This window comes from Podarcis gaigeae, assembly GCF_964106915.1.
Source record: "Podarcis gaigeae genome assembly, chromosome: 13".
NCBI lineage: Eukaryota > Metazoa > Chordata > Lepidosauria > Squamata > Lacertidae > Podarcis > Podarcis gaigeae.
This window is the reverse complement of record NC_139689.1, coordinates 1684470-1711267: the sequence shown is the minus strand read 5'-3', so window position 1 is coordinate 1711267 and position 26798 is coordinate 1684470. Positions and strand designations below refer to the sequence as shown.

The following is a 26798-nucleotide window of genomic DNA, read 5'->3' as shown; positions in this document are numbered from 1 at the left end:
TTGGGTGTCCCTTGCAGATATAACTCCATGCGGTTTTTTTGGACCTGGCAAACAGGATCTTGGGGGAGCTGTGCTGGTGCAACTTGAAAGGCCAGAGATTTTGGCCTGCGGGGTTTATTTTTCCTACAGGCAAATGCAAAGTCCTGCAGGGGTAGTTTTCCATTCTTCTGCCTGCTGGGAGAGGTGTCAGGTAGCAATCCTGTATCAGTCAGGGGTGGGAAGTGCTGTCTGGGAAGCAGCTGAGTTCCCTCGGGAGAGAAAGTGGGAGGGTAAACCTGGGGGCCAGGATCCTTAGGGTGGCCAGGAGCCAGAATTGCAGGGGTCCCAAGTTCTCAGCCAACCTGCTTATGGAAGTTTGGAGTCTAAGGTCTTGAACCGGCTCCCCCAGGAGGAAGTGATGGCCTCCAAGTTGGATGGCTTTAAAGGAGGATTAGAGAACAGGGAAGAGAGGGTGCCTAGCTATGAGGACGATGATCTGCTTCCACAGTCAAAGGCAGCAAGGTTTCCAAAGAGCAGGTGCTGGAAACTGCAGGAGGGGAGAGTGGCTAATGCTGGTTTCTCATTGAGGCATCTGGGGGCCCCCTGTGAGAGCAGGATACTGCACCAGGTGGGCCATTCACCTGATTCAGCAGACTCTTCTTATGGAGGTGGCCTGGCTGGCAACAACTCGCTTGGGTGCTTAGCGGGCTATCAGGTGCATCTAATTTTTGTACTTTACCCCAGTCTCTGCACTCTTGCAAGACAAATAACAACAGCAGCAGCAGCAGCAGCGGTGGTGGTGGCTGCATAAATGATTTCAGAAGCCTCTCCTGACCTAGGGGCCCTGCCCCACCTGCCCCAGCCTCTTCAGAGCAGGGCATCTCTCTGATTCTGGTACCTGCCTGATTCCCAGGCTCAGAGCAACTTCAGAAAAGGTTCCGCTCATCCCTAAATATATTCCATCTGCACGTGAAGCTGTCTTTAGTTTAAGGGCGCAAAAATAGTTTTGCTTTGTTTGTTTTTTAATGTGTGCGGACGTGGGGAAGCAGCAGCAGCAAAAATAGCCCCAGTGGAAACTTCAGCTGCTGCCTCCAAAGGCCGGCTCCCAGGGTGGTGGTGGGGGGGGGGTCACTCTGCAGGATGGAAAAGTTTTGGGTGGGGGGAGCTCTGCCTCTCCCTGTTCTTTTGGGCAGTAAAGGCACTTTCCCTCTTTCTTTCTTTCTTTCTTTCTTTCTTTCTTTCTTTCTTTCTTTCTTTCTTTCTCTACCTCCCCCCACAACATCTCCCTAACAAATGCTGGGAGAAATTAAGGTCACTGTAATGCTGGACTTCAGCAGGCAGGGCAAAGGGCAGCAACAGGGCCTGCAGTTTCTGTATTAAACTGGGGGGCGGGGGCGGCAGAAGCATTGTACCACCCCCACAGCACCCAGTTTATCCAACGAGTTTACCCCCCCATCCCATCCTTCTCTGGTTTGAGTGGCTAAATTTCCGAAAGTGGGTTTTCTTTGCTGGTGGGGCTTGTTTGAGAAATGAGCAGAGAGGGAGGAGGTGGGTTCCTGGTTCCCTACGCTTCATGCTCGGATCCTTTCTCAAGAGCCTCCTCCTTCAACCCCCCCCCCCAGCTGCCCCAAGGGGAACTGGTTTCCTGGCAAGGGATTATTTGCATCTCGGAGTCCAAACAGTAGCCTGCAGGGAGCCCTGACTGCAGGCGAGGCAGCAGGGCTCACCCTCTGCCCACAGCCAGCATTGCAAATCCTCCACATGGGGCTTGTCACCCCAAAACACGTTCCAAGTGTGAAAAGGTCCAGCTCTCACCTAGAGAACCAGACCTTGCTGTCCAGGGCTCTGATAACACTATACTGAGTAAAACAGAGCGAAAACAGTATGTAATTTGAGATCATATGAAGAGTACTCCCCCGTTCCCCCCCCCCAAAAAAACCTTGTGCAGAGTCCCTTTCTTCCCCGACCATATAGCCACGGTGGTCTCTACTAGGCTTTTGCTCCTTCTTGGCTCAGTTCAGGAGCCAGTGGAACTCACTCCCACAAGCGGCAGTCACCTAGATGGCTTTAAAAGAGGATTAGACAAAATGAGGATGCGAAGGCAGTCCATGGCCACTAGCCATGATGGCTGCGCTCTGCCTCCAAGATCAGAGGCGGCCATGCTTCTGAATGCCGGGGTGGGGGGTGCTCTTGTGCTCTGGTCCAGCTTGCATCTGGTTGGCCATTGTGAGGACAGGAGGCTGGACTGGCCAAGCTCTCATTGGACCCAGCAGGCTCTTATGTGTTCTTATGGCAGCCAGCCAGCCAGCCAGGGAAGGGTACAAATAAATTATTATTATTATTATTATTATTATTATTCCCTGCCTTCATGAGCTGAACTGTGTTCGCCTCTGGGGGACTCCAAGGCAGCGGCAAAACACTGTGTGGCCACACATTGCCCAGCAGGCCTTGACCTCTGCTGCAAGCCTGGTGGTGGCTCCTCCAGAGTAGTCCTGGGGCAAGCTGTGAGGAGAACAAGGAAGGGAAAGTGTTTGACTGCTGGGCAGGCTTTGCTTGAGAGGTAGGGGAGAAGAGGACAGGAAAGAGGCGGTGAAGTCAAGAGTCGCACCTGCGTGGATCTAGAGCAAAAGCAGCAGTCGCTGCAATGATGCACCTTGGGATTGGGAAATGCAGAGCCCGAAGAATGAGGAAGCAGAGGCGCCCCTGGCTGGGTTGGATACAAGGCAGCTTTCGCTGTCCCTCTGCCATCACTCTCCCTCCCCAGTCCCAGCTCAGGCCTCTGGGAGAACGAAGGCGGCCAACACAGGCCATGAGCCAAACCTGCCAGGGCTGTTCTGAGGCTCTCGCCCCTCACATCTCCAGCAGACCTTCCAGGTTGCCCCTCACAGAATCACAGAGGGGACTCCAAGGGTCATCTATTCCAACCCCCTGCAATGCAGGAATTCCCCTTTTCCCAGATGCTGGGGAGATAAGAAGACTTGGGAAGGCAGCAGCTGGCAGCCATTTTTTGCCCAGGCCAGGCCTGCTCCCTGGAGTTGGGGTAGCTCAGTCATTAGAGTGTGAGACTCTTAATCTCAGGGTCATGGGCGAAAGGTTTCTGCATTGCAGGGGGTTGGGCTAGATGACCGTTGGGGTCCCTTCCAGCTCTATGGTACTATGAGAGCGGAGTTTCTACGAGGCCACCAGAGCAGACAGGGGCGAGCTAAGTGGCTGATGCATGGAAAATTGGCCCAGGACAGCTGAGACCAGCATTCAAGCCCTTTGCCGGAAGCTCCTGAAGTGGTTCGGGGAAAGAGAGAGAGAGAGGAACACTCCCCACATCCCACCAAGCCTCCACTGTGAGAGGCTGCTCTGAATCACAGCATGTGGGAAGCTGGCAGGAGCTCCGGGGGGTTTAAATATAGAAGAGGGACCTGGTGGGGCGAAGGACAAAAGAAGGAAATCCCTGGCCAGGGTGCATTGAGGTGAAAGTGGAATCACCGAGGGGCCTCTGGGACACAAGGCTGCCTGATGCAGTTCAGGGCTAGGCAAAGAACCGTTTCCGAAACCCACTCCAAATCTATCGGACAGGGGAAGCTGTTTCCCTCCCTTTTGTTGGAGCCGCTGCACAAGTGTTCTGTCCTGGGGCCAAGCGGTTTTGGGCCCCAGCAAGGCCTGAAATTTACAGCAGAGCAGTTCAGAATCTGCAGCGCATGCTTGTGGGGTTGGGATCTGGTGATTTCTCTACCACCACCACCAGCACCAAACCCCCAATTTCGCTGCAGGGGACAAATACACGTCTCTTTCCCCAGGCTCTGAATGAAGATGCAGTATTAGAAGCTGACTCATAATGAGTCAGACCATGGGGTCCGTCTGCAGCTCAGTATCCTCTGCACTGGTCAGCAGTGACTCTATGGGGTCTCAGACCGGCACCTCTCTCAGTTCTGCCTGGAAACGCTGCCAGAGGTTCAGTTGGGGACGTTCCGTGTGCAAAGCAGATATTCTGCCAGAGTAACAGCACCTCCCAAACCCAATCTAGCCACCTTTCCTGGGGCTGAGGGTCCACTTAGGCAGGACGATGCAAATCCTGGTCCGCACAATTGTCAGGCTGCTGCCACGGTTAGTTAGAGAGAAAGAGGGTTAACCTTGGGAGTCTTGTGGCCTCTCAGATGTCCTAGTCAGGAGCCCCTGCTTCCCCAAGCTAAACCTCAGAAGTCTCTTTCAGAAATCGAAATGTTCTCCCACTTAGGGAACACCAGAACCCAATCTAGGCCAGGAGGCTCTGGAAACAGCAGTGTGTGACTGGAATACAGCCACCGGGACTGATCAATAGCTTCCCTTGCCTGGCTGCACCACATCTCTCCCCTGAAAAGCGGCACAAAGGAGGCAGAGGGGCTGCCTAGCAGGGGAATGTGCACTGCAGACTGAACAACGGGACCCCCGGGACTCTCACTCTTGGCTCCCTACATCCAGCAGCCTCAAAGGGCCCTTCTCAGACAGGAGAAGGCCCCACGACGGCTTCTGTGACAGCAGCTTCATCCCAGGCACCTCTGCACCCTCCCCTCCCCCAGTGCACGCTGGGAACTTTGACCTGGAAAGATTGGTTGCTCTCCATCAATGCCTGCGTCTGCGTGTGTCCCTGGGCACCGGTCTGCCAGCAGACTTTGTCCAGAGAGCAGAGGGCAGTTCTGTGGGGGGAGGGGGGGTTGAGGTGACCTTTGTTCCCCGGGTGAGAGACGTGGCGCAACAGCCCCTGTAGGTCGATAGAGCACATGAAACTGTGCCCCCATTGCCTGGCGATGCCCTGAAGCTACCAAGTGGCTGCTCTGCAATCTGGTGAAATTTTGCTCAGTTATCTTTGTTCTTATTCGACCGAGGAACTGGTGCTGGAGAATCTGGGGCAGGGATGATGCGGGATGATGCCTGAGGCCAGTTGTGAAACCCACCCCTCGAGTTTGGCAAGATTTCAACACCACCTGCATTGTTGTTGGCACCTGTCTATCTTGAGAGATGGTGGAGTTCGCCTCGGGGCGTGTGTGTGTGTGTGTGTGTGTGTGTGTGTGAAGTCAAACTGCTGCGTTAGAAGCAGTTCTGGAGGTCCTGGGCTGCCCTGACCACTAGAGCCCTCTCAGCCTCGCTGGTGTGGTCCAAAGGAAAGCAGAACAAGACATTGGGCACCACTCTGGCTATAGGAGTTGCCGGAAGGAGGTGTACCAGGCACCATCCAACTGCCTTAGGGACTCCACTCTGGGTTTGTGTGGGGTTTACTCCTGAGCCTTTTTTTCTCTCCCAAAGAAACGAAGGTAATAAGAGCCTGCTGGATCAGGCCTAAGTGGGCCCATCTAGTCCAGCCTCCTGTTCTCACGGTGGCCAAACAGATGCCCCTTATGGGAAGCAGGATTTGAGCACAAGAGCAACGCTCTCCCCTCCTGTGGTTCCAGCAAGAAACTGGTCCTCAGAAGCATCAACGCCTCCAACTCTGCCCATTTGCTTTCTCCACAACACTCAAAACTTCTATCATGTCGCCTCTTCCTCCAAACTCAAAAATCCCAAACGCCGCAACCTTTCCTCCTAGGCGGGTTGCCCTTTCCCGAAGCTTTCCCAACCCTACCCTTTACGAGGTGAGCGCCACAGATTTGAAGAACCACACGATGTTGGCAATGCGCACCTCTGCATCCACGCATTGCGTGCGGCCCCTTCCGGGCTCCTCCAAGGACGCCCCGGCCCCGCCGTTTCGTCACTTACCCCAGCATGGTCCACGGGAAGCTGTGTTAGGTCTTGTGCTTTATTTACGCCCAATTGTTCAGTCTGAAGTCTTCTCTATCGGTTAATCATGATCCATGATGCGTCTAACGGGTGGGGTGGGGTGACAGGAGGGGCGGGGTGAGAGGGAGCCGCGGCCGGCGACAGCTAGCTGGGTGCAGGGGCTTCCTGGATTTCCGCCGCCCGCTGGATCATGTCCAGAGCCTCCCAGAAGAAGTCCTTCTGGAAGGTCATGAGGGGCATGCTGCCGACGGCTTCCTTCATCTTGGCCATGCGCCCCTCCAGCGTCGGGCACTTGTGCAGCTGGCTCAGGTACTCCTCGCACGCCCGGGCCGCCATGGCCTCCGTGTCGCTCGGCGCCACCCCTGCCTTGCTGGCCGGCAGCTCGCGGTAGGCGGGGACCTCCTCAATGTCGTGGCTGGACAGCATGTAGAGGCACTCGCGGGTGGAGCAGATGCGGCGGGCACAGGGTGGCACCTGAGAGGGGGAGACGGATCTCAGGAGAGCCACGCCGGATCAGGCCAATTGCCCATCTAGGCCCGTGGCCTGTTCTCACTGCAGCCAACCAGAGGCCTGTGGGAAACGAGCAGAGCCCTCTCCCCTCCCAGGGTTCCCAGCGACTGGGATTCAGAAGCATGGCTGCCTCTGACTGTGGAGGCAGAGCAAGTAGCCCTCCTGGCTAGGAGCCTTCTCCTACTCCACCATGTTTTTGCCTTTTAAAGCCACCTAGGGGTTGGAGACAGTGTCCAGGAGGCAGCACACAACCCTCTGCACTCAGGAGGATGCCATGGGGATGTTGGGACCCTCCCTCCAGCCCTGACACTGAGGATTAGGAGATAAAACCACACTCAGGGTTTTGAAGCAGTTTTGTGGATCCTAATAATAATAATAATAATAATAATAATAATAATAATAATAATAATAATAAATTTATTTACACCCCGCCCTCCCCAGCCAAGACCGGGCTCAGGGCGGCTAACCAATAATAAAAACAAGTTGATTAAAATACAATTTAAAAAAGATTAAAATACAACATTAAAACATTAGGATGCAGCCTCATCACAGGAGGAGAAAGGAAAAAAGAAAGAGGGGGAGGGAATCAAACTGATTCTAAGCCAAAGGCCAGGCGGAACAACTCTGTCTTACAGGCCCTGCGGAAAGAAAGCAGATCCTGCAGGGCCCTGGTCTCATGAGACAGAGCGTTCCACCAGGCCGGAGCCAGTGCTGAAAAGGCCCTGGCTCTGGTTGAGGCTAATCTAGCTTCCTTAGGGCTCGGGACCTCTAGGGTGTTGCTATATATAGACCTTAAGGTCCTCCATGGGGCATACCACAAATTGGCATTCTACATGCCTGGGTGGGCTTGTCTAAACAAAAATGTTTTTGGCACAGTGATGTCAAGAGGCAGGGAGTTCCAGAGTGTAGGTGCTGCTGCACTAAAATATCCATGTGCACAGAAAAGATCGGAGCATAACACAGGAAGGGGGCAGGAGAGATGGCTGGGAATGACTAGATTCCATGGCCGACACCCACGGGCTATGCAGCCCACCCAGCCCACTTCCCAGGTCCTGACTGCCCACGTTTTGGCCTCCTCCCACCTCTCTCCCCCTCACCTTGGTGTGCAGCCGGACGAAAGAGGCGCTGCCTTTGGGCCACCCGGGCAGGCGCCCTCCAGCTCCGCAGCCACAGCCCATCAGGTCCTTGCTGAAGTCCCCGCTCTGGCTCAGCACCAGCGTGTGGTTGAGGCCGCAGCAGAGGTCGATGGGGCACTTGAGGTAGTGCACCTGCAACAGGGAGCACAGCGGCATCAGAGCGTGGCTGAGGATTCGCAGCCATCATGATTGCTGGAGGGAGGTTTCCTGTTGCTGGCAGAGGCTCAGGTGAAATGGGCGTAGAACCACAGAATTGTAGAGTTGGAAGAGACCCCCGAGTGCTATCTAGCCTGACCCCTTGCAAGGCAGGAATCCCAGCTAGACAATCCCAGGCAGGTGGTCGCCAAAAACCTCCCATGAAGGGGACTCAAGGTAGAAAAGGGACAACCTTTTCTACGTGTCACAATGCCTGATTTGAGCTTGACACGGCCCATAAAGGTGGTTCTGCCCAGACCAAAATGCCAGGTGACCCAAATTAGTAATTTGCAAGGGCTCAGATGCTTCCTGGAGCTCTGAGGGTCCCCACTCCACCCCAGGAAGGGTGGTCTGCTCTCCTCTCACCTGGGCAGGCTCCCCGCGGTCTATCTTGTCGCCTGTGCCTAGCTGGCCATAGCGGTTATTTCCTTGCATGAAGATCCGCCCAAACTCGTCCACTAGCCCCAGGTGGTTGTAGCCAAGGGCACAGCTGAGGACCTGCCACAAAGCGGGAGAGGGGAAGGGAGAGAGTCTGACCCACGCCTAAGGCCTGAGCGAGGACACGGGGCTTAATCTCAAGTAGGACTCCCATCATATCACCTTGTCACCACTGCTGCTTGAAACACATGGTATTCATCCATCGGTGCTCCTGAGCACATGCAGAGAGCATTTCCCTCTCCCTAAGAAGGGCCCATTGCATCACACCACTGGCCTGCCTAATCCAGCCTCCTATTCTCACAGTGGCCAACCAGATGCTTCAATGGGAATCCTGCAATCAGGACCTGAGCACAATAACACTTTCTCCTTCTGGGGTTTCCAACAACTTTTGGCACCAGGGGAAGATTTGTTTGTTGGGGTCAGACCACTTTCATCTCTGGACCCAGCAAGTGTCAGACTCCTTTAAGACTTGAGGTGTTAAGCCACACACCAGACACTTCTAATTATTTGATCCAGCATGTGCTAACAGCTAATTAAGCCAGGCTCTCCTCCTGTGTTGAAGGACTGCCTGGGCGATGGGCCATTAAAAGAACAAAAGGATTGAAAGGAGTCGGTTTGAGATGGCAAATGGGTGAGGCCTCTTTGCCTCAGCAGATGAAACCAGAGCTTAGTGGAGAGAGGCGAGAAGCAATGTGGGAAGCATAGAGAAGGGGCAAGAGTCACGTGGCAGAGAGACAAAGCAGCAAGCAGGCGAGTCAGAGCAGCTTTTGAGATCAAGGTCTGACGCCTGCTTGAATCCAATGCTACAAGACCCTCTTGCTGTGAACCCCTCCATCGTAGGCTCATGTATATATTTCTAAATAAACCGTATATCCTAAAGACACCGCAGTCTCCGCTGTGCCTCATTTCCAAAAGGAAACACAGACCTTGGGTAAGCACTGGGAACCCCTGGAATCCCGCACCGCTCAGAGGTTAGGGTGGCATGCAACTGAATCTAGGTGGGCTTTTTTTCTGCCTGTCTGTTTGGATGGTTGTTAAGTCAGTAAGAAGAAGAAGAAGTCCTCCCCTGGTGGGAGAGGGGAGGGCGGGGAACAGGACAGAGCCCCACCTCTGGGTTACCTTAGCCGGGAGGGAGAGAGCCAGGGGCATCTGCTGATCCAGCGGGTCGAACGCATGGAGGGTGCCAAAGAGGTCGCGGTAAACACCGGGCGAGTGGACCTCAAAGTAGACGGTGCCCTCGTCTGTGGAGGAGATGCAAGATCGTTGCTGGCCAAACCCTGGCCCTGCACAGAGGCAGAAGGGCTCCCCCAGAACAGACTCCAACTATCCCAGGCAAGGAGGCTGGGGTTCTGCGGGTGGAGGGCTCCCCGCTGCAGTGGCTGCCCGTGGCATTTTGCACTGGGTTCAAACGCCTGCTCCTGGCTTTCAGGACGGTGCCCTCCTGCTACTCTCTTCTTAAGCCCCATCTCGCTTTATTGGCCAAGGGAGCCGGCGTACAGCTTCTGGGTCATGTGGCCAGCAGGACTAAGCCGCTTCTGGCGAACCAGAGCAGCGCACGAAATGCCGTTTACCTTCCCGCTGGAGCGGGACCTATCTATCTACTTGCACTTTGATGTGCTTTCGAACTGCTGGGTTGGCAGGAGCAGGGACCGAGCAACGGGAGCTCACCCTCTCGTGGGGCTTCGAACCACTGACCTTCTGATCAGCAAGTCCTAGGCTCTGTGGTTTAACCCACAGCGCCACCTGCGTCCCTATACCAATAACATCCCCCCCAACCCCCACTTCTCAGGCTTCTCTCAGCTCAGTTTGGGCTTCCTGATATCACCTGTACACCCTCTTGGGGGCAGACCACATTGCCATGTGTGATCCCTGGCCTCTTCATGAGGACAGAGGAATGGCCAATAGTGACAGCAGTGGCACAAGGTTGAGGAGCATGTACAGCCCGCTGGAGGGTCATCTAGTCACTGCAATGCGGGAACTGTAGCTCAAGAATTCCTGACAGGAAGCCACCCAAACTCTGCTTTAAAAACTCCAGGGAAGGGGAGTCCACCCGGCTCCAAGGCAATCTGCCCCACTGTCAAATAGCTTCAATAGTTGAAATTTCCTTTCTTGTCATATTGGGATCTGTTGGCTCAGGTCCTTCCCTCCGGAGCAGCAGAAAACAAGCTTGCTCCGTCTTCTGTGTGACAACGCTTCAGATACCTGAAGGCAGCTCTCCTGTCCCCTCTCGGTTCTTGTCCTCTCCAGGTGAAACATGCCCAGGTCCCTCAACCATTCGTCATGCATAATAAATAATAATAAGATGGCTTGGTTTCTGGACCCTATTGGTTGTGGCGGCCTCTGGGCAGAGAGTGGCCTGGCTGGAGGGCACTTCTGCTTACCTGTGAGGTAGACGGCGCTGCTCTGGTTGGAGTGCATGTTGCGGACAGAGATGTGAGGGAGGCACTTGGAGACTTTGCGCAGAGCCAGCTGCACAGTGTAGGAGCGCGGCTGGTCCAGCTGGGTCTCGTTCACCACCAAACTGTAGATCTTCCCTTCCTCTGTGGGGGGGGGGGGGTAACAAAACACCCCACAAAAAGTGACTGCGGAATTTGCTTGCCTCCACATGCACAAAGCCCTATACGGCCTATGGGACCGCCTCTCCTGGTATGTCCCACGGAGGACCTTACTGTCTTCAAACAAAAACATCTTGGAGGCCACAGGGAGGTTAGGCTGGCCTCAACCAGAGCCAGGGCCTTTTCGGCTATGGCCCCAATCTGGTGGAACACTCTGTCACAAGAGACTAGGGCCCTGCGGGACTTGACATCTTTGATTTTAGAATGCTGTGTTACTTTTATTGTTGTTAGCTGCTCTGAGCACGGCTTTGGCTGGGGAGGGCAGTATATAAATAATTTATTATTATTATTATTATTATTATTATTATTATTATTATTATTATTAATTAAAGGAGCACGACGCGAGGGACCAGGTCAGGGCGACTGTAGGCCATGCCTTGTTGCACATGCCCTGTGCATATACTCTGTATTCACCCCTTTCCCCACAAGGGGAGGACCAGGTTTGGTAATTTGAGGGAGGGCATCTCAGGGTCTCCAGTACAGAAGTGTATTGATCATTTATTTACAACTGACTAGGCCAGAGCCTAGAGCAAAACACCTTCCTTGTTTTGTATTTAACAAAATACAATGGCTTTCAAAGCTATTTCTGATTGCTCTCCTGCACTAGGGACAGGGATTAAGAAGGTCCCTGTTGCATTTCCAGCAGCGTATTTGTTGGAACGTGGCTTTAATGTGGTCCTCCAACTTCTCTCCAGGACTCCAGATTGAAGACTCCTGCTAAGCGACTTTGAACCAGGCACTGGGAAAACAGCATCACTTCATCAAGCCCATCCACAGATGACCCTGAGGGTCATCTAGCCCAACCCCCTGCAATGCAGGATTCTCAGCTAAAGAATCCAAGACAGATGGCCATCCAACCTCTGCTTAAAAACCTCCAAGGAAGGAGAGCCTGCCACCTTCTGAGGGAATCTGTTGCACTGTTGAACGGCTTTTACTGTCAGAAAGTGCTTCCTGATGTTTAGTCAGAAACTCCTTTCTTGCAACTTGAAGCCACGAGTTCGAGTCCTACCCTCCAGAGCAGGAGGAAAACAAGCTTGCTGCTCCCTCTTCCATGGGACAGCCCTTCAGATACCTGAAGATGACTATCATGTCTCCTCTCAGTCTCCTCTTTTCCAGGCTAAACATCCCCAACTCCCTGAACCATTCCTCATCAGGCTGGGTTTCCAGACCCTTGATCATCTTGGTCACCCTCCTCTGCGCACCTTCCGGCTTGTCAACATCCTTCTTAATCTGAACGCAACATTCCAGGTGTAGTCTACTCTGACCAAGGCAGAATAGAGTGGTACCATCACTGGATCAAGTTCATTTGTTTTGCTGAATTAATTAAACTACAGTGGTACCTCCGGTTAAGTACTTCATTCATTCCAGAGGTCAGTTCTTAACCCGAAACTATTCTTAACCTGAAGCACCAGTTTAACTAATGGGGCCTCCTGCTGCTGCTGCGCCATCGGAGCACGATTTCTGTTCTCATCCTGAAGCAAAGTTCTTAACCCGAGGTAATATTTCTGGGTTAGCGGAGTCTGTAACCTGAAGCGTATGTAACCTGAGGTACCACTGTAAATAGTTTGGGAACTGCTGCTTTAGCAAATCTCTCTGTGAGGATGAGGCTCAGCGTGTGAAGCATTTGTTAAACTGCAGCCACTGTTAGCAGTTAACTGCTGCCAGAATTATTACTTCTCAAAGCTGGAATTAAAATGAGAATATAGTCCATGAGAGAACGGGTACCTAAAATCTGGGATGCAGTATGTATAGTTAAGCTCAGATACAGTTGTATCTTGGTTCTAGATCGGAATCCATTCCGGAAGTCCGTTCGACTTCCAAAAACGTTTGAAAACCAAGGCGCAGCTTCCATGTTGGCTGTAGAAGACGTTTGGCTTCCAAAAAACATTCGCAAACTGGAACACTCACTTCCAAGTTCATGGCGTTCGGGAGCCAAAACGTTTGAGTCGCAAGGTGTTCAAAAGTACGATTGTACATGGTAAGAACCAGAGAGGGTAGACAACAATATGATATATTCATTGAGAAATGGAGTCTGATGTACTGGAGTAATAAGGTTACAGATAGGTAGCCGTGTTGGTCTGCCATAGTCAAAACAAAAAATTCCTTCCAGTAGCACCTTAAAGACCAACTAAGTTAGTTCTAGGTATGAGCTTTCGTGTGCATGCACACTTCTTCAGATACAAGAAGTGTGCATGAAGAAGTGTGCATGCACACGAAAGCTCATACCTAGAACTAACTTAGTTGGTCTTTAAGGTGCTACTGGAAGGAATTTTTTGTTTTGGAGTAATAAGGTACCAGAGAATGTAAACCCATTTGTGTTACTTGGAACTTGGCGATATTAATTTATTACGTTTGATTTTTGGTATGGATTTCTGTCTCTATACATTTGGCTCCAGATATCCCCTTTTCCTCTACTTCTGTATTGTTTTAAAGGTAAAGGTACCCCTGCCCGTATGGGCCAGTCTTGACAGACTCTAGGGTTGTGCGCTCATCTCACTCTATAGGCCGGGACCCAGCGCTGTCCGCAGACACTTCCGGGTCACATGGCCAGCGTGACAAGCTACATCTGGCGAGCCAGCGCAGCACACGGAATGGAGGTGGTTTCGAACTGCTAGGTTGGCAGGCGCTGGGACCGAACGACAGGAGCGCACCCCGCCGCAGGGATTCGAACTGCCGACCATGCGATCGGCAAGTCCTAGGCGCTGAGGTTTTACCCACAGCACCACCCGCGTCCCTCTGTATTGTTTTATTTGGCATCTATTATTCTATTTTGCTGTGTTTATACTCTCTCTCTCTCAATCCCTGCAGGGGCTCACCTGTCAGGAGCAAGAGGGACCTCTCCGTCTCCTGCCCCACCAGCACAATCTGCTTGAACTTCATGGAGAAGTGGAAGGTCATCTTGAAGACCCGCTGCCCGCTGGATTGCAGGTAGACCTCCACGCAGTCGCAGAGGCGCCCGCTGCCGGCTGGGCTGGAGCCCTCGCTGCGCCCCACGGCTGCCGTAACCGGCTGTTCGCGGGTGGCCAGCACGTACAGGTACTTGCGGTACACAGTGTCGCTCCGGGGGTCCGTGGCAAACTGCAGGCAGAAGAAGGAGGAGGGAGGAGGCACTCAGGGTCAGGAGGCCGGAGATCCCGGGATGCTGCAGGAACTGATCAGGGATCTAGAGGGGGAAGAAGTCCGGGCTGTGCACTCAGGGGTGGCAGAGAAGACCCTCCCCTCTCACAAAGAGCCCTGGCGCAACCAGCTTCTGGGGAAAGAAACTAGGGTGCCACAGGACTGTATGACGCCTTTCCCTAAAGGGAGGTACTAAAGGGTCTGGAAGTGTCCAGAGTGTGGAACTCACATCGAAGAAGAAGAAGAAGAAGAGGAGGAGGAGGAGGAGGAGTGTGGATTTGATACCCCACTTTATCACTACCCTAAGGAGTCTCAAAGCGGCTAACATTCTCCTTTCCCTTCCTCCCCTACAACAAACATGCTGTGAGGTGAGTGAGGCTGAGAGAAGTGTGACTGGCCCAAGGTCACCCAGCAGCTGTATGTGGAGGAGCGGGGAAGCGAACCCGGTTCACCAGATTACGAGTCTACTGCTCCTAACCACTACACCACACCGGCTCTCCTAGCCACCTGAGCCTTCAGTGACAGACTTGGGTCCAGGAGCACCCCATGCTATGGACCTCCTGGACTTGAAAACATAACACCTCCACCTTTTCATGATTTAATTTTCTTCAAGGCAGATGCACCTTTCTCTTCCTCCAGTGTAGCATTAATTCTCTGAACCCCACCTGCTGCAGCTCCCTCTAAGATGGGTACGGGGCCAGGGGCCAGAGGATCAGCCGCACTTCTTCAAGCAGCTGTTTAAGGCAGGCATCCAGGCAGCAATAAATGAAGCTGACCTAGGCTGCTCATCTCCTTTCTCTCCCTCCCTCTCAACCGGGACTGCACTCTGCCCACAGCTCCACTGCCAGGCCATGGCTCTGGCCTGTCCTGCCCTGCTCCCGCCTCTGGAAAGCAGTGGGGACAGGCAGCCTGCCCCCACACCGCAGGGTTTCTCTCCTCTCCCGGGCACCTACGTCCTTGGCACTGCGGCAGAGCACCATGTAGCGGCAGGCGCGTCGCCACTGGATGTGGCCCATGGTGGAGGAGACCAGGGCGTTCTTGAGGAAGAAGAGGGTGCCGTTGTAGTCCAGGATGAAGACGTGGTCCTTGGTGGGCAAGAACTTCCGGTAGCCGTGCGAGAGCAGCGGGGCAATCGTCTTGCTGACAAAGTGCCGGCGGCCGCTGAACATCTGGAAGTACAAGCCCTTGGTGTCTGTGGGACAGAGAGACCCCCCAGGGGCAGAGGGAGTGGGTCTGTCTGAAGGAGCTGCCACAGCTACACCGCTCCCTTCCCTGGGGAATGGGGGCAGGGTGGGATCCCCTTTTGCGGGATCGGCCAGCCCTCTTCAGCTCCCCCCAGCCCAGGCAGATGTAGAGCTTTTTCTCACACAGCAAAAAAACCACACCCTTCCCCCCTTCCTCCCACCACTGAGGTATACTGACAGTTGAGTATGGCCGATCTCTTCCACGGCCGGCTGCCACCAGAGTTCTCGTCCCGCAGGCGAGGAGAAAGGCGGCGGCAGATCCTCTGCCAGACCCCCTCACTGTCGCACACCTCATAGAAGTACCGGCAGGTCTGGCCCAGAGCCACCACATCCTTGACAGGCAGGAAGGAGATAATGTAGTACAGCTGGAGAGAAGGAGGGACTCAAGTCAAGGTGAGCACAGGGAGCGTCTCACACACACACACACCTCGCTGAACTAGTGTGCTGTTCGCTCTGCCCTGCCTCCACAGTCGGAGACAGCGATGCTTCCAAATTCCACTTGCTGGGAATAATAATTTATTATAATAATAAATAATAATAATAATAATAATAATAATAATAATAATAATAATATAATATATTATTTATACCCCGCCCATCTGGCTGGGCTTCCCCAGCCACTCTGGGCGGCTTCCAACACAATATTAAAATACAGTAATGCATCAAACATTTAAAACTTCCCTAAACAAGGCTGCCTTCAGATGTCTTCTAGAAGTCTGGTAGTTGTTTTTCTCTTTGACGCCTGGTGGGAGGGAGTTCCACAGGGCGGGTGCCACCACTGAGAAGGCCCTCTGCCTGGTTCCCTGTAGCTTCTTGCAGGGAGGGAACTGCCAGAAGGCCCTCGGAGCTGCACCTCAGTGTCCGGGCTGAACGATGGGGGTGGAGACGCTCCTTCAGGTATACTGGGCCTTTGAGGCCGTTTAGGGCTTTCAAGGTCAGCACCAACACTTTGAATTGTGCTCGGAAACGTACTGGGAGCCAATGCAGATCTCTCAGGACCAGCGTTATATGGTCTCGGCAGCCGCTCCCAGTCCCCAGTCTAGCTGCCGCATTCTGGATTAATTGCAGTTTCCGGGTCACCTTCAAAGGTAGCCCCATGCAGAGCGTATTGCAATAGTCCAAGCGGGAGATAACCAGAGCATGCACCACTCTGGCGAGACAGTCCGTGGGCAGATAGGGTCGCAGGAGGGGAAGAGTTGCTCTTGTGCTTAGGTCCTGCTAGTAGGTTTCTCATAAAGGCCATCTGGCTGGCCACTGTGAGAACAGGATGCTGGACCAGGTGGGCCACTGGCTTGATCCAGAAGGCTGTTATTATGATCTCGCTGTGCCCACCTCCTAAACCACAGCCAGGCAGCCTCACTCACCAGTTCTGGAGGGAAGACCTGGATAGAGATGGAATCTCCTCTGCCCTTCTTGTCTTCTGTGGTCTCAGTGGATGAGCTGCGCCGCTTCTTCTTGGGCTGCTGAGGGGAAAGGAAGGAGGATGGGGAGGGAGGCAATAGTGTGAGCAGCCAGGAGGAATCTTTTTTTTTTTCTCTTTCAGGGTTTAGTTTCAAAGCAGAAAGGTGCTGGGCCTCAAGTTTTGCTACCCCTAGGAATCCCTTGCCTTGCACAGCAGATTTTCACAAGGTGTAGCTTCCCCATCACTACATGGACATAGTGTCAGAAAAATGTCTCCCCCAGTTGAATTTCTGCCTGTCACACCCACAGAACAGTGGCAAGCTTCTGTCTGGTCCAGGGGCTTCCTCTGTCATATCGTGTCTTGCGTTCCGAGAGCGGTCTGACTCACAATCTCTGGCAAAGCATTTTCAGCCCTGGCCCAAAACCATGATTGCCCAGGGCACTTTAAGGGAAACCGTGATTCATTCCACCAAGGTGAAACCAGTTTCATAATAATTTATATCTGCCTTGTGGATGGAATAGGAACGTTAGCAGCAGTGCCTTGAGAGATAGCGGGCAGCCTTGCAAGTGCATTTCCCTGGTTGCACACCAGGAGGCAACACGACCCTGCGTTAGAAATCAACATCTAGCTGGGATTTTTCTCCCTCCCTTGAAGATAATTACACATTTGATGCTGAAAAGCTATTTTGTCCCATTAGAAACAGCTTATGTGACACTTATTTCACATAGCAAAGGCAACACAAAGTTTTCATGCAGTTGCTTTGCTGCGTTGGACCTGGACTTGGGGACACAGGCATGACCAGAGTGTGTCTTGCACTCTGTAGTAGTCCATGAAAGCTTATGCCGTAATTAATTGCCACAATACTCTTCTGGGTTGAAGGTTTTTTTTTGTTTTTTTTATGTGACAAATCCTTTCCAACCCACTTTTCAAAGATTTTTCAGAACGTGGTGAGTCACAGCGCTGACTCGTCAAAGTAGCCAGCTTGTGCGGATTTCTCCAAGTTTGAAGAAAATATTGTGTAGCTTGCTTACCGATTTGGCTAGACAGTTTATTTTAAATTAATTTGCACATGCAATCAAGCAATGGAAGCAGCATCCCCAATTCAGTCAACTGAAAGGGAAAAGCTCCCCACTCTGCTGAACCATTTCCTCCTCCTCCCACTCTTGGAAAAATCCCCACACAGGTGTCTGCCCTGCCCTGCAGCCAAAATATAGCATGCTCACTCCAAGCGGTTCCTCAATGCTAGAGATGTGGGAGAAGCGCTGGAGCTTTCTCCTTCTGAATTTTCGGACGATGCGCCTGTCGCTCATGTCTGCCCGCCCAGCCATCGCTTGCGCGGTGGGTGTGAGCTCTCAGACCCACCCTTGTTGCTGGGCCCAGCATGGCCAAGGCTTATGAATGCCTCTGCCCACCAGGTGAATCACCCCGGGGGACATGGCACTATGTGATAATGGCCGTCCTGATGGCTTCACAGAGACAGGGGTTCCCCTGGTAACTGGGGCACTGTGACATCAGCACCTATCTGGGACTGTCTTTATGACCTGTGCACTAGGTACCACCGGGTCCTGGGATTAAAGACCAGGCAAGGTGTGCACCCAAGGACCGGGATCGTGCTACCAGCTCTGATTTGTTCCAGCACTCCACAGTCTGTTCTGCTCCTCCGCTAAGGGGCAGTGAGTTATGGGGGTTATGGCCGGTACTTTCTCTCCTTGGAGTCATAGTGACATGTCTCGTTATTAATATATGTTAAATGAGATGCTTCGTCGATGCACCCAGAAAGGGGTGAGTGACAAAGGGTGGATTGGTCAGTATCAGTTCTGTCCTTTCTCCTACTTTCCATTTGCAACATCCAGAATTAGCTGATACCCAAGAGAGGTGTTGTCAGTGGCTTCTGAATGCATATAGGGGAAATGTTTGGCTTTACTCTCGTAGCTGCTTCTGATTCCACTTATTCTGAGAGTAGAAGGACTAGGCAGAGGTATTGGGAGGGTTGGGCCAGCCTTCCCCCAACACCTGGTGCATTCTGGGTGTTTCAGACTACAACTCCCAAGAGCCCTGGCACCGTACGGTTGAGCCATCTGAGGCCGTTGGGGATTGTAGTCCAAAAATGTCTTGAGGGCACTAGGTTGGGGGAAGGCTGCCTTAAGTAATGCCCATTTTTTACAGCTGCCCAAAGTGATTAAACGTACCATGGAAACACACATTGCGGCTGAATGCAAAGTTTGATGCTGCCAGCTGGACGTTCCACCCTCCGAGCACACCTTGGCGTCAAGAGCTTCTAGCCTGCCCTTCCAGAGGACTCGGGAATTCTAGATCTTGCCCCCTAGTTCTAATAACCCACAAGTCTCCACTCTCAATTCCAGAGAAGGCAGGCATCCAGGCCCTTGGCCCACTAGAGCTTGCTCTGTCCTCCAGTTCCCCAACGCCTCCTTTCACCGGCAGGTGTCACAACTGCATCCCTTCAGCAACTCAGCCAGTGCATGAGTTTTCCTGCAAAATATCCAGAGGGCACCAGGTTAGGGAAGGGAAGGTTTCCTCGCCTCTCTCTTTCTACCTGCCGAGGTCCTGCATGTTGTTGTTGCTGTGTCATTTAGTGGTGTCCGCCTCTTCGTGACCCCCTGGACCAGAGCACACCAGGCCCTCCTGTCTTCCACTGCCTCCCGCAGTTTAGTCAAACTCATGCTGGTCTCTTCTAGAACACTGTCCCACCATCTCATCCCCTGTCGTCCCCTTCTCCTTGTGCCCTCCATCTTTCCCAACATCAGGGTCTTTTCCAGGGAGTCTTCTCTTCTCAAGAGGTGGCCAAAGTCTTGGAGCCTCAGCTTCAGGATCTGTCCTTCCAGTGAGCCCTCAGGGCTGATTTCCTTCAGAATGGAGAGGTTTAATCTTCTTGTAGTCCATGGGACTCTCCAGAGTCTCCTCCAGCACCAGAATTCAAAAGCATCCATTCTTCAGCGATCAGCCTTCTTTACTGTCCAGCTCTCACTTCCATACATCACTACAGGGAAAACGAGAGCATTAACTATACGGACCTTTGTTGGGAGGAGAGGCCTCTCAATGGCTACTAGCCAGGATGGCCAGGCACTTCTGAACACCAGCTGCCGAGAACTGCGGGAGAGGGCTGGTCTTGCATTCGAATCCTGCTCAGGGGCTTTCCCATTGAGGCATCTGGTTGAACAGGATGCTGGCCATATCTGCCCCCCACTTGGGCCTGATCCAGCGTTTGCGTCCCAACCTGCCTGCAAGCAAGAAAAAGCATGAAACAATAAGATAGAATGGCTTCTTAAAGTGGTTTTTAATACAGAGAAAAACACCGGCTGGCTGCCTGTTGCAAACCTCAGCTTTCCAGGGTTGGAAAACCAGGGGCTGGATCTGGGCAGCCTCTTCCTCTGGGCCTTTGTCTGGCTGGCTGCCTGCATCTTCACCCAACCCAGGCACCCCTCCTTCCTTCTTCCCTGCTGGGCATCTGATACAGGGAAGAGGAAGGTGGGTCTGTCTCCTTGCTGGGCTGCCTGGGAGCCCCTCTCCTGGGCACAAGGCGCGCTCTGCTCTTTGGGACTACAACTCCCAGCCGCCCCCAGCTGGCACGGCCCTGGCTGGTGGGAGTTGTAGTCCCAAGCGCCTGGCGGGCGCCACCTTGGCCTCAAGCCAGGGCACACGGTTCTGCAAACCGCCTCAAGGGCCCAGATTCATAATGAAGCAGCATATATATATATATATACACCTTTAGCTCGCTGAAATGCATCAAAATAAATCTGAGAATGCCCCCCAGTTGCATTGAGGTTCATCAGCACTCTGCACATGCCCAGAGGCGTTCCTTCTAGGCTTCAAAGGAATTGGGCTGTTAGGTGCGCCTCCCTTTCTTCACATCATTCAAGCGCGGGCTTGGACAGGGAGGCACTCTGCACATGCCCAGAGAAGGGTGACAGGCCGTAATTCACTGAGGGCTTCCCGCCCTTCCCTCCCCGCCCCATCCCGTTGGGAGAACGGCCTGCCAGTCAGAACGCGTCGCGCCTTTTCCTAGTGTCGATTGGTTGGTTGCGTTGCCATTCAAACTTTTAGTGCCCGCCTCTGCTGGGGTGAGACTGAATCTGATTGGTCTCCGTCTTATTCCCTCAGGTTCCCAGCACCCACCCTTCCAGAGGGAAATTGCTGATTGGTCCGCCTCGCTGCCACTCTTCGCCCTCTTGTCTTCGCCGTCAAAGGACCTGCCCCGCCTCAGTCACCTCACGCCGCTTCAGTCTTTCAACTGTTGGCGCCAAAAGTACGGGTGGGCGTGGCCCCTTTCCTGATTGGTCGCCCTTCTCTCTCTTTCCTTCCGAGCGCTGTGATAAGCCCGACATCAAGTTGCTTGCTCAGTGATTGGTCAATAGTTTCACGCCCTGCCTCTATGAATTCCATTGGCTGAGGCAGGCGCGAGGCAAAATCACGGAGCGCTTTCAGTCTGGGGGTGGTGGCCTTAGGAACCGCCTCCTTGGTATGCGATTGGCCGAAGCGGTAGTCAGCGCCCTTCACGGATCTCTCATTGGCCAACAGCCGCCCCCTCACTTCTCCCTCCGCCCGCGCCCTTGATTGGAGCGAAAGGAGGAAGAACCCGACGGCCCGTTTCCACGCCATTGGTTGCCTGCTTCGGCTGCTCCCCGCCCGCCGCCCCGCGATTGGCGGCTCCCCGCGTGGCCGGCTCCTCATAGGCCGAGGCGGCTCCTCGGGACCCGCCCCCTGTGGCTGGGGTCTCGCCGCTCCTGCCCGCCAGCTCTCAGTCGGCCAGCGGCTGCCTCAGCGAGCACAGCGGAGCCTGCGGGATGGCGGCGGGCGAGGGCGGGGCCGACGCGCTGCCCCCGCCCTCCCCCTCCTGGCCCGGCCCGCTCCCTGGGCCCGAGCGGGCCTTGGAGGAAGCGGCGGCTTCGGGCAGCCTGAGCCTGGCCGGGCGGCGCCTCAGACACTTCCCCGGAGGAGCAGCAGCCCGGCGCTGGGACCTCAGCGACACCACGCAGGCGGGTGAGCAGACCGGCCACGCCCACCTCCCTGACCCCGCCCCTGGCTCCTCCCCTTCCCGCTCCCTCCCTTTCCCATCTCGTTTCCCAGCAACCAACCCTTGGCCACGCCCACAGGGGGAGAAGCTGCCGCCTCCCTTAGGGGTCTTCATCTTTCTGGCCACTCCCCTCTTTTGGCCACGCCCTCCCCAAACACCCACTTTCGAAATTATCGATTGATTGCATTGTGCTGGTATTGCATCTTTCCCCCCCCTCCAAGTTCTGTGCATGGTTCTTCCCCATGGTAATTTAGCCCCCCCCCACAACAACCCTGCGAGGTAGGTTCCAGCCTTTCTCAACCTGTGGGTCCCCAGATGTGGTTGGACTACAACTCCCATCACCCCTATCTAGTTGAGGGATGATGGGAGTTGTAGTCCAACCACACCTGGGGACCCACAGGTTGAGAACCTTAGGCTGAGAGGCAGGCAGTGGTGCCCAGGATCACCCAGGGAGCTTCATAGGTGCTGCGTGGAGGATTCGAACCCAGGTTTTGCCCTCATTTAATCCCCACAACAACCTTGTGCGGTAGACTTGGCTGAGAGGGATTGACTGCCCCCCAAGGGGGCTTCTAGATCCAGATTCCCCAGCATCTCCTCTTTATTTACACAACTTCCCTGCGAGGTAGGCCAAGATGAGAATGGGCTAGGCAAGGAGTCGGATTTGGGCTCTCCTGCCCCGGTCCAGTCACTTGATGAGGCCAGCTGCACCCTGGGGCGCTTTTGGATCTTGTCCTCGCATCAACTCCGCTGCTCTTTCAGTACCAGGATTTCCCCGCCTTCTCCCGGTGATACTCAAACGGCACTCTTGTGTCGTGGAGTTCCAAAGGCTTTCCCTTGTCCTCCACTTAGGTTGCAGTTGCGTGTTGGAATGCCAAGTGGTGTTTGGGGTGGTTGTTGAGCGATGTGGCAGAATCTTGCACACGGAGAAGATGCCCAGCTTCCGTGGGCAGGAGACCCCGTCTCTCCCGTGTGCCTGTGTGTGAGGCAAGAGGCCGTGAAAGGGCTGGAATGGGGCCTCCAAGCCGAGGGGAGCCGGGAGCCTGCCTTCCGCTTTCGCTGTGCCGTCCATCACTTTTGCCCAGGAGCCAGACCTGAACTCTGCCCATGAAAAATTCCCACCCCATAAAACAAGAGGGTCACTACAGCTGAAACAACAGGGGCACCAAGGTGCCCAAAGTCAAGTGGCAGCTTCTGGGAACTGTAGCCGCCAGGATTGGCAATAGTGTGGGGTTGGGCTGGATGCCTGAGGTGAGATTCCTGCCTTGTAGGGGGTTGGGCTAGAGGACCTTCGAGGGTCCCTTGCAACTCCATGATTCTACCCCGGGGATGGAGGAAATTGTGGGCCTCCACACGTAGGACCCCGGCTCCCATCCGCCTCCTGCAGCGTGGGTGACAGGTGATGCCGAAAGTTGTAGTGCGCCATCATCTGAGGGCCACAGCCCCCTGTTCCTGCCTTAGCACCCAGTGGGATTAGCAGAAAGACTTTTTAGCGAGTGCGTTTGAGTGTGCCTGCCAAGGCAGGAGACTTCCTTCACCTTGAGGGCGAGGTTTTTCTGTCTCTTTCTGGTGAAGGAAATGGGCGTATCTGACGGTATCTCCGGAGAATCTCTGGTTCTTGCGGAAGCCCGGCCCTTGCTTGGCAGATCTTTGCGATATGGGGGGGTGGGAGAGAGATAAGACCCTTCCTGCCCTTTGCTGCCATTCCTAAGCGGGTAGCCTTGGCATCTGCCTTGCCCTCGAGCATTTCAAAGTCGGCTTACGCAGCAGGCCGTCTTCAGCCAAATCCTCCCTTTTTTTACAAGGAACACACCATGAGTTAATAATGTTTTTCTGACACTGAAACCACCCCAGTCTCCTGTTCTTTGGGGATGAAGCTGGGAAAGTGGTGGCGTTGGCAGCAACTGCTTCAGCCAAGTTGGGGGGGGGTGTCTTCTGGTTTCCAGCGTGTGACACTTGTGGCAGTGACAGGCTGCGAGGGGGGGGGTCAAGACAGGGAGCCTTCCTTTGCATGCGCCAGCCTCGCTCTCTCTTCCTGTGCCGCTTTGCATAGCTTCCTCATGCCGCCCTTCTGCAAATGTGCTGCTGCTGTCGATGGCTGCCTACTTCTTTCCCACTCTTCCTCCCCCCTCCCCAGCAACGCTTCTGCCATTTGGAGTGCGGGAGGCCTCCTGTCACCCGCAAATCCCTGCCACCCGCACCCTCGCTTGGCGCAAGTGCTGCTTGGTGGGCAGGAGGGCTGGGGGTGGGCTGTGGGGGAGGGAAAAATATCTCCCTCCCCCTTGGAAGAGGTGAGTCAGCAGAGGCTGTGCAGTGTGTTTTGCTCTCACAGCCTCCCAAGCTGGCTGGCTGGCTGCTGAAATGACTTCCAGGGCTAGCGTTGTTGTCCGGTGTGAAGTTAAAAAGGTAAAGGGACCCCTGACAGTTAAGTCCAGTCACAAATGACTCTGGGGTTGCGGCGCTCATCTCGCTTTACTGGCCGAGGGAGCTGGTGTACAGCTTCCGGGTCATGTGGCCAGCAGGACTAACCCCTTCTGGCGAACCAGAGCAGCGCACGGAAACGCCGTTTACCTTCCCGCCAGAGCGGTACCTCTTTATCTACTTGCACGTTGACGTGCTTTCGAACTGCTAGGTTGGCAGGAGCTGGGACAGAGCAACGGGAGCTCACCCCGTCGCAGGGATTCAAACCGCCGACCTTCTGATCGGCAAGCTCAGTGGTTTAAACCACAGCGCCAGTTAGCTGCTGGGAAATATCCCTGCTTTCATTCCCCAACCCCTCCAAGGTGAAAGATCTGTTTCCCACAGCAGCTGGCCAAATGGTTCCCGGAAGCCCACAAGCCAGAGATGTGCAGGTAGAAGCCTCTTCTGTGTGCTAAGTGACCCACGGGCAGATTTCTCCTCTGCCTCAAGTTGCTTTCAAATTCTAGTTTCTGGAAACTGCAGGAGGGGAGAGTTGCAGCTGCGGGTATCCCACAGGTGTACAGGATGCTGGACTAAGATGGCCCCCCACTGGCCAGATCTAGAGGTCTCTTCTTACGAATTTGTTTAGCCCTCTTTGGGCTCCAGCCAAGCTGCTTCCCATCGCTGGGTCTTGTGGCGGGGAGTTCCAGTGGGCAAGGATGGCGCCGCTGTGTCAGGTGTCGCTTCCTCTTTTGTTCAGCGCAGATGGCGTGAGGTAATGACTTCTGTCCCTGTGGTGGGAAGAAACAGTTGAGCAGCCTGCCCTCTTCCACCCCTTCTGAATTAGGTCATGGGGAAGTGGCGGTGCAGAACCGGAGCAAGTTGCCTCCGAGGTTTTTTGGGGGTGTGAATGCCGCTTTTGCAGCCATCCTAATCTTGCTTTCCTCTGCTCGTTTATAGCAAAATCCTATCCATGTCATAGAGTCACAGAATTGCAGAGTTGGAAGGGACACCAAGGGTCATCCAGTCCAACCCTCTGCAATGTGCCTGCACACTGATGCAGTGGGCAAACATTAATCCAGAACTTGGGGGAGACCAGGGTTCAAATCCCCACAGGGCCATAAAGCCCACTGGGCAACCGTGGCCCAGTCCCACTCTCAGCCTCACCTACCTCACAGGGTGGTTGTGAAGATAAAAATGGAGAAATGTTTATGCCTCCTTGAATTGCCTGGAGAAAAGGTTGAGTAGAACTCTAGTCATACGAATAAAAAAGGCAATTGCGTTCAGGATTCTAGCCTTGTGTCTTTGTTTGCAAGATTGTGAGAGGCAGGAGCTGTGGGGGTCCTCCCAGGTTTGTTGGTTGTGTGAAAACTTGGACCTCGCTGTGCTTGGGACCAGAGAACCCAGAGAGATCCTGTGACCATCTCAGATCCTGCTGGGATTAGTCAATGGAACTATCTATATCTATATCATATATGAATAGATATAATCTTTTTATTGGATTCCAGCAAAAGATCACACCCTTCTTGACACTTACTGACTCAGTTTATATAGGTAAAGGTAAAGGGACCCCTGACCGTAAGGTCCAGTCGTGGCTGACTCTGGGGTTGCGGTGCTCATCTGGCTTTACTGGCCGAGGGAGCCGGCGTACAGCTTCCGGGTCGCGTGACCAGCGGGACTAAGCCGCTTCTGGCGAACCAGAGCAGTGCATGGAAACGCCATTTACCTTCCTGCCGGAGCGGTACCTATTTATCTACTTGCACTTGACGTGCTTTTGAACTGCTAGGTGGGCAGGAGCAGGGACCGAGCAACGGGAGCTCACCCCGTTGCGGGGATTCGAACTGCCGACCTTCTGATCGGCAAGCCCTAGGCTCTGTGGTTTAACCCACAGCGCCACCCGCGTCCCAGTCAGTTTATATACATCACGCCAAACCAGAGTTTGAGCTCTCAAACACACAGGGGCTGTCACAGTTTATTACTTATTTGTTGTTAAATTTATACACTGTCCTTCTTCCAAAGGCGCCCAGGGCAGCAAGTGATGTACATTTCAGAAACATATTTAAAGCTGTTCCAATACAGATGCAGACTAGGAAAGATCTCAAAAGGTTTGTTGGAAGAGGAGCCGCCCCCCCCCCCCCCGCTTTTGCTTTGCCTGCTCAGTCTCTAAGGCGCGTTGTGCTCCAAAGGAGGAACAGCAGCTGCTAGGGGCGGTTTGTCAATTCACCCCCCAAACATAGAGCAACCGTGGCTTGCAAATTCCCTTCCAACCGCGGTTTCCGATTCTGGTTTGCTGGTCAGCTGGAAACCTTGGTTTGTCAATACGGCCATCGCACTATACAGGGCAGAATGTTAGCTTTCTTAACCTTGGTTTGGTGTGATATCTGAATTGTGACACGCTGTGTAACAGAACAGACTTGTGTGTGGGAGAGAGAATTCATTTAAGTGATGTGAATTGGGAACATAATTATTGAAAGGCTGGATTTGCAAGGGGGTGGGATTCGCAACTAGATGTAAGATGTCCTTCCTGGATGAAACGGCTCAGGGCCTTGCAGTGCTGTCTCATCTTCAGCCTTGCTCAGCTTGGCCTGGGGGAGTCCACTAAAAAGTGCCGTTTTATCCCCGCCAGAACTGCCAGGGCTCATGTTGGGCTTGGAGCTGATGGCATCCTTGAAAGGCAGCCTTTGCCTCTCACCTCTGGCCTCCGGAGGTTCTGGACTCCATCTGCCCTTGGCCCCAGGCAGCATGGCAGCAAGATGAGGCCAGGGCTGTTGGGCACTTCCATCCCAAAGCACCCAGAGGGCACCAGGTTGCAGAGGCGGCTTCACGGCCAGGCCCAGCTGGCACAAGCAGACAGATCTTGCTGGAGGTGACTCTGGCATGGAAAAACTGACTGGGAGTGTTGCAGACTCCTCTCCCTTCCGCCTTGCCTTGCTGCAGATTAACCCGCTGTGGTTGGTGCATGAGGCCTGCTCGGCTCAGTCCCTTCAG

At 53.9% G+C, this 26798-nt stretch overlaps 2 protein-coding genes across 11 annotated transcripts in view; one reads left to right on the top strand and one right to left on the bottom strand.

Annotated features, from left to right (window-relative positions):
• Positions 1-5729: 5729 nt before the first annotated feature.
• Positions 5730-20348, bottom strand: FBXO24 (F-box protein 24). 6 transcript variants are annotated; one of them, XM_083706773.1, is made up of 11 exons: positions 20106-20348; positions 18571-19620; positions 16344-16442; positions 15158-15344; positions 14689-14927; positions 13435-13696; positions 10385-10543; positions 9123-9244; positions 7932-8063; positions 7332-7502; positions 5730-6198 (listed from the first exon to the last, which is right to left on the bottom strand). In XM_083706773.1, the coding sequence occupies exons 2-11, from the start codon at positions 18583-18585 to the stop codon at positions 5869-5871; spliced, it is 1716 nt and encodes a 571-aa protein (XP_083562899.1). In that variant the 5' UTR covers positions 18586-19620; positions 20106-20348; the 3' UTR covers positions 5730-5868. The 6 variants fall into 6 exon arrangements, with proteins under 6 accessions (XP_083562899.1, XP_083562900.1, XP_083562898.1 ...); XM_083706774.1 differs by having other exon boundaries at positions 16344-16439; XM_083706772.1 differs by lacking the exon at positions 20106-20348 and having other exon boundaries at positions 18571-19857.
• Positions 17985-26798, top strand: part of LRCH4 (leucine rich repeats and calponin homology domain containing 4) — a 67346-nt gene continuing 58532 nt past the window's right edge. For 3 of the 5 annotated variants that reach the window (XM_083706705.1, XM_083706704.1, XM_083706703.1), the window contains exon 1: positions 21146-21379. In XM_083706705.1, coding sequence (XP_083562831.1) covers positions 21184-21379 — 196 coding nt within the window. In that variant the 5' untranslated portion in view covers positions 21146-21183. Of the gene's footprint in view, positions 18164-21137; positions 21380-26798 lie in introns of those variants that run through there. The other 2 variants (XM_083706706.1, XM_083706707.1) reach the window with 2 other exon arrangements.

Excerpts from the sequence above, each read along its gene's own strand:
- FBXO24 (XM_083706769.1), bottom strand. The coding sequence starts at position 17,709 with ATGGCTGGGCGGGCAGACATGAGCGACAGGCGCATCGTCCGAAAATTC. Across the intron at positions 13,697-14,688 it reads TCTGCCGCAGTGCCAAGGAC|TTTGCCACGGACCCCCGGAG; the intron begins GTAGGTGCCCGG and ends TTCTGCCTGCAG. Across the intron at positions 6,199-7,331 it reads TCGTCCGGCTGCACACCAAG|GTGCCACCCTGTGCCCGCCG; the intron begins GTGAGGGGGAGA and ends TCCCCCTCTCAG.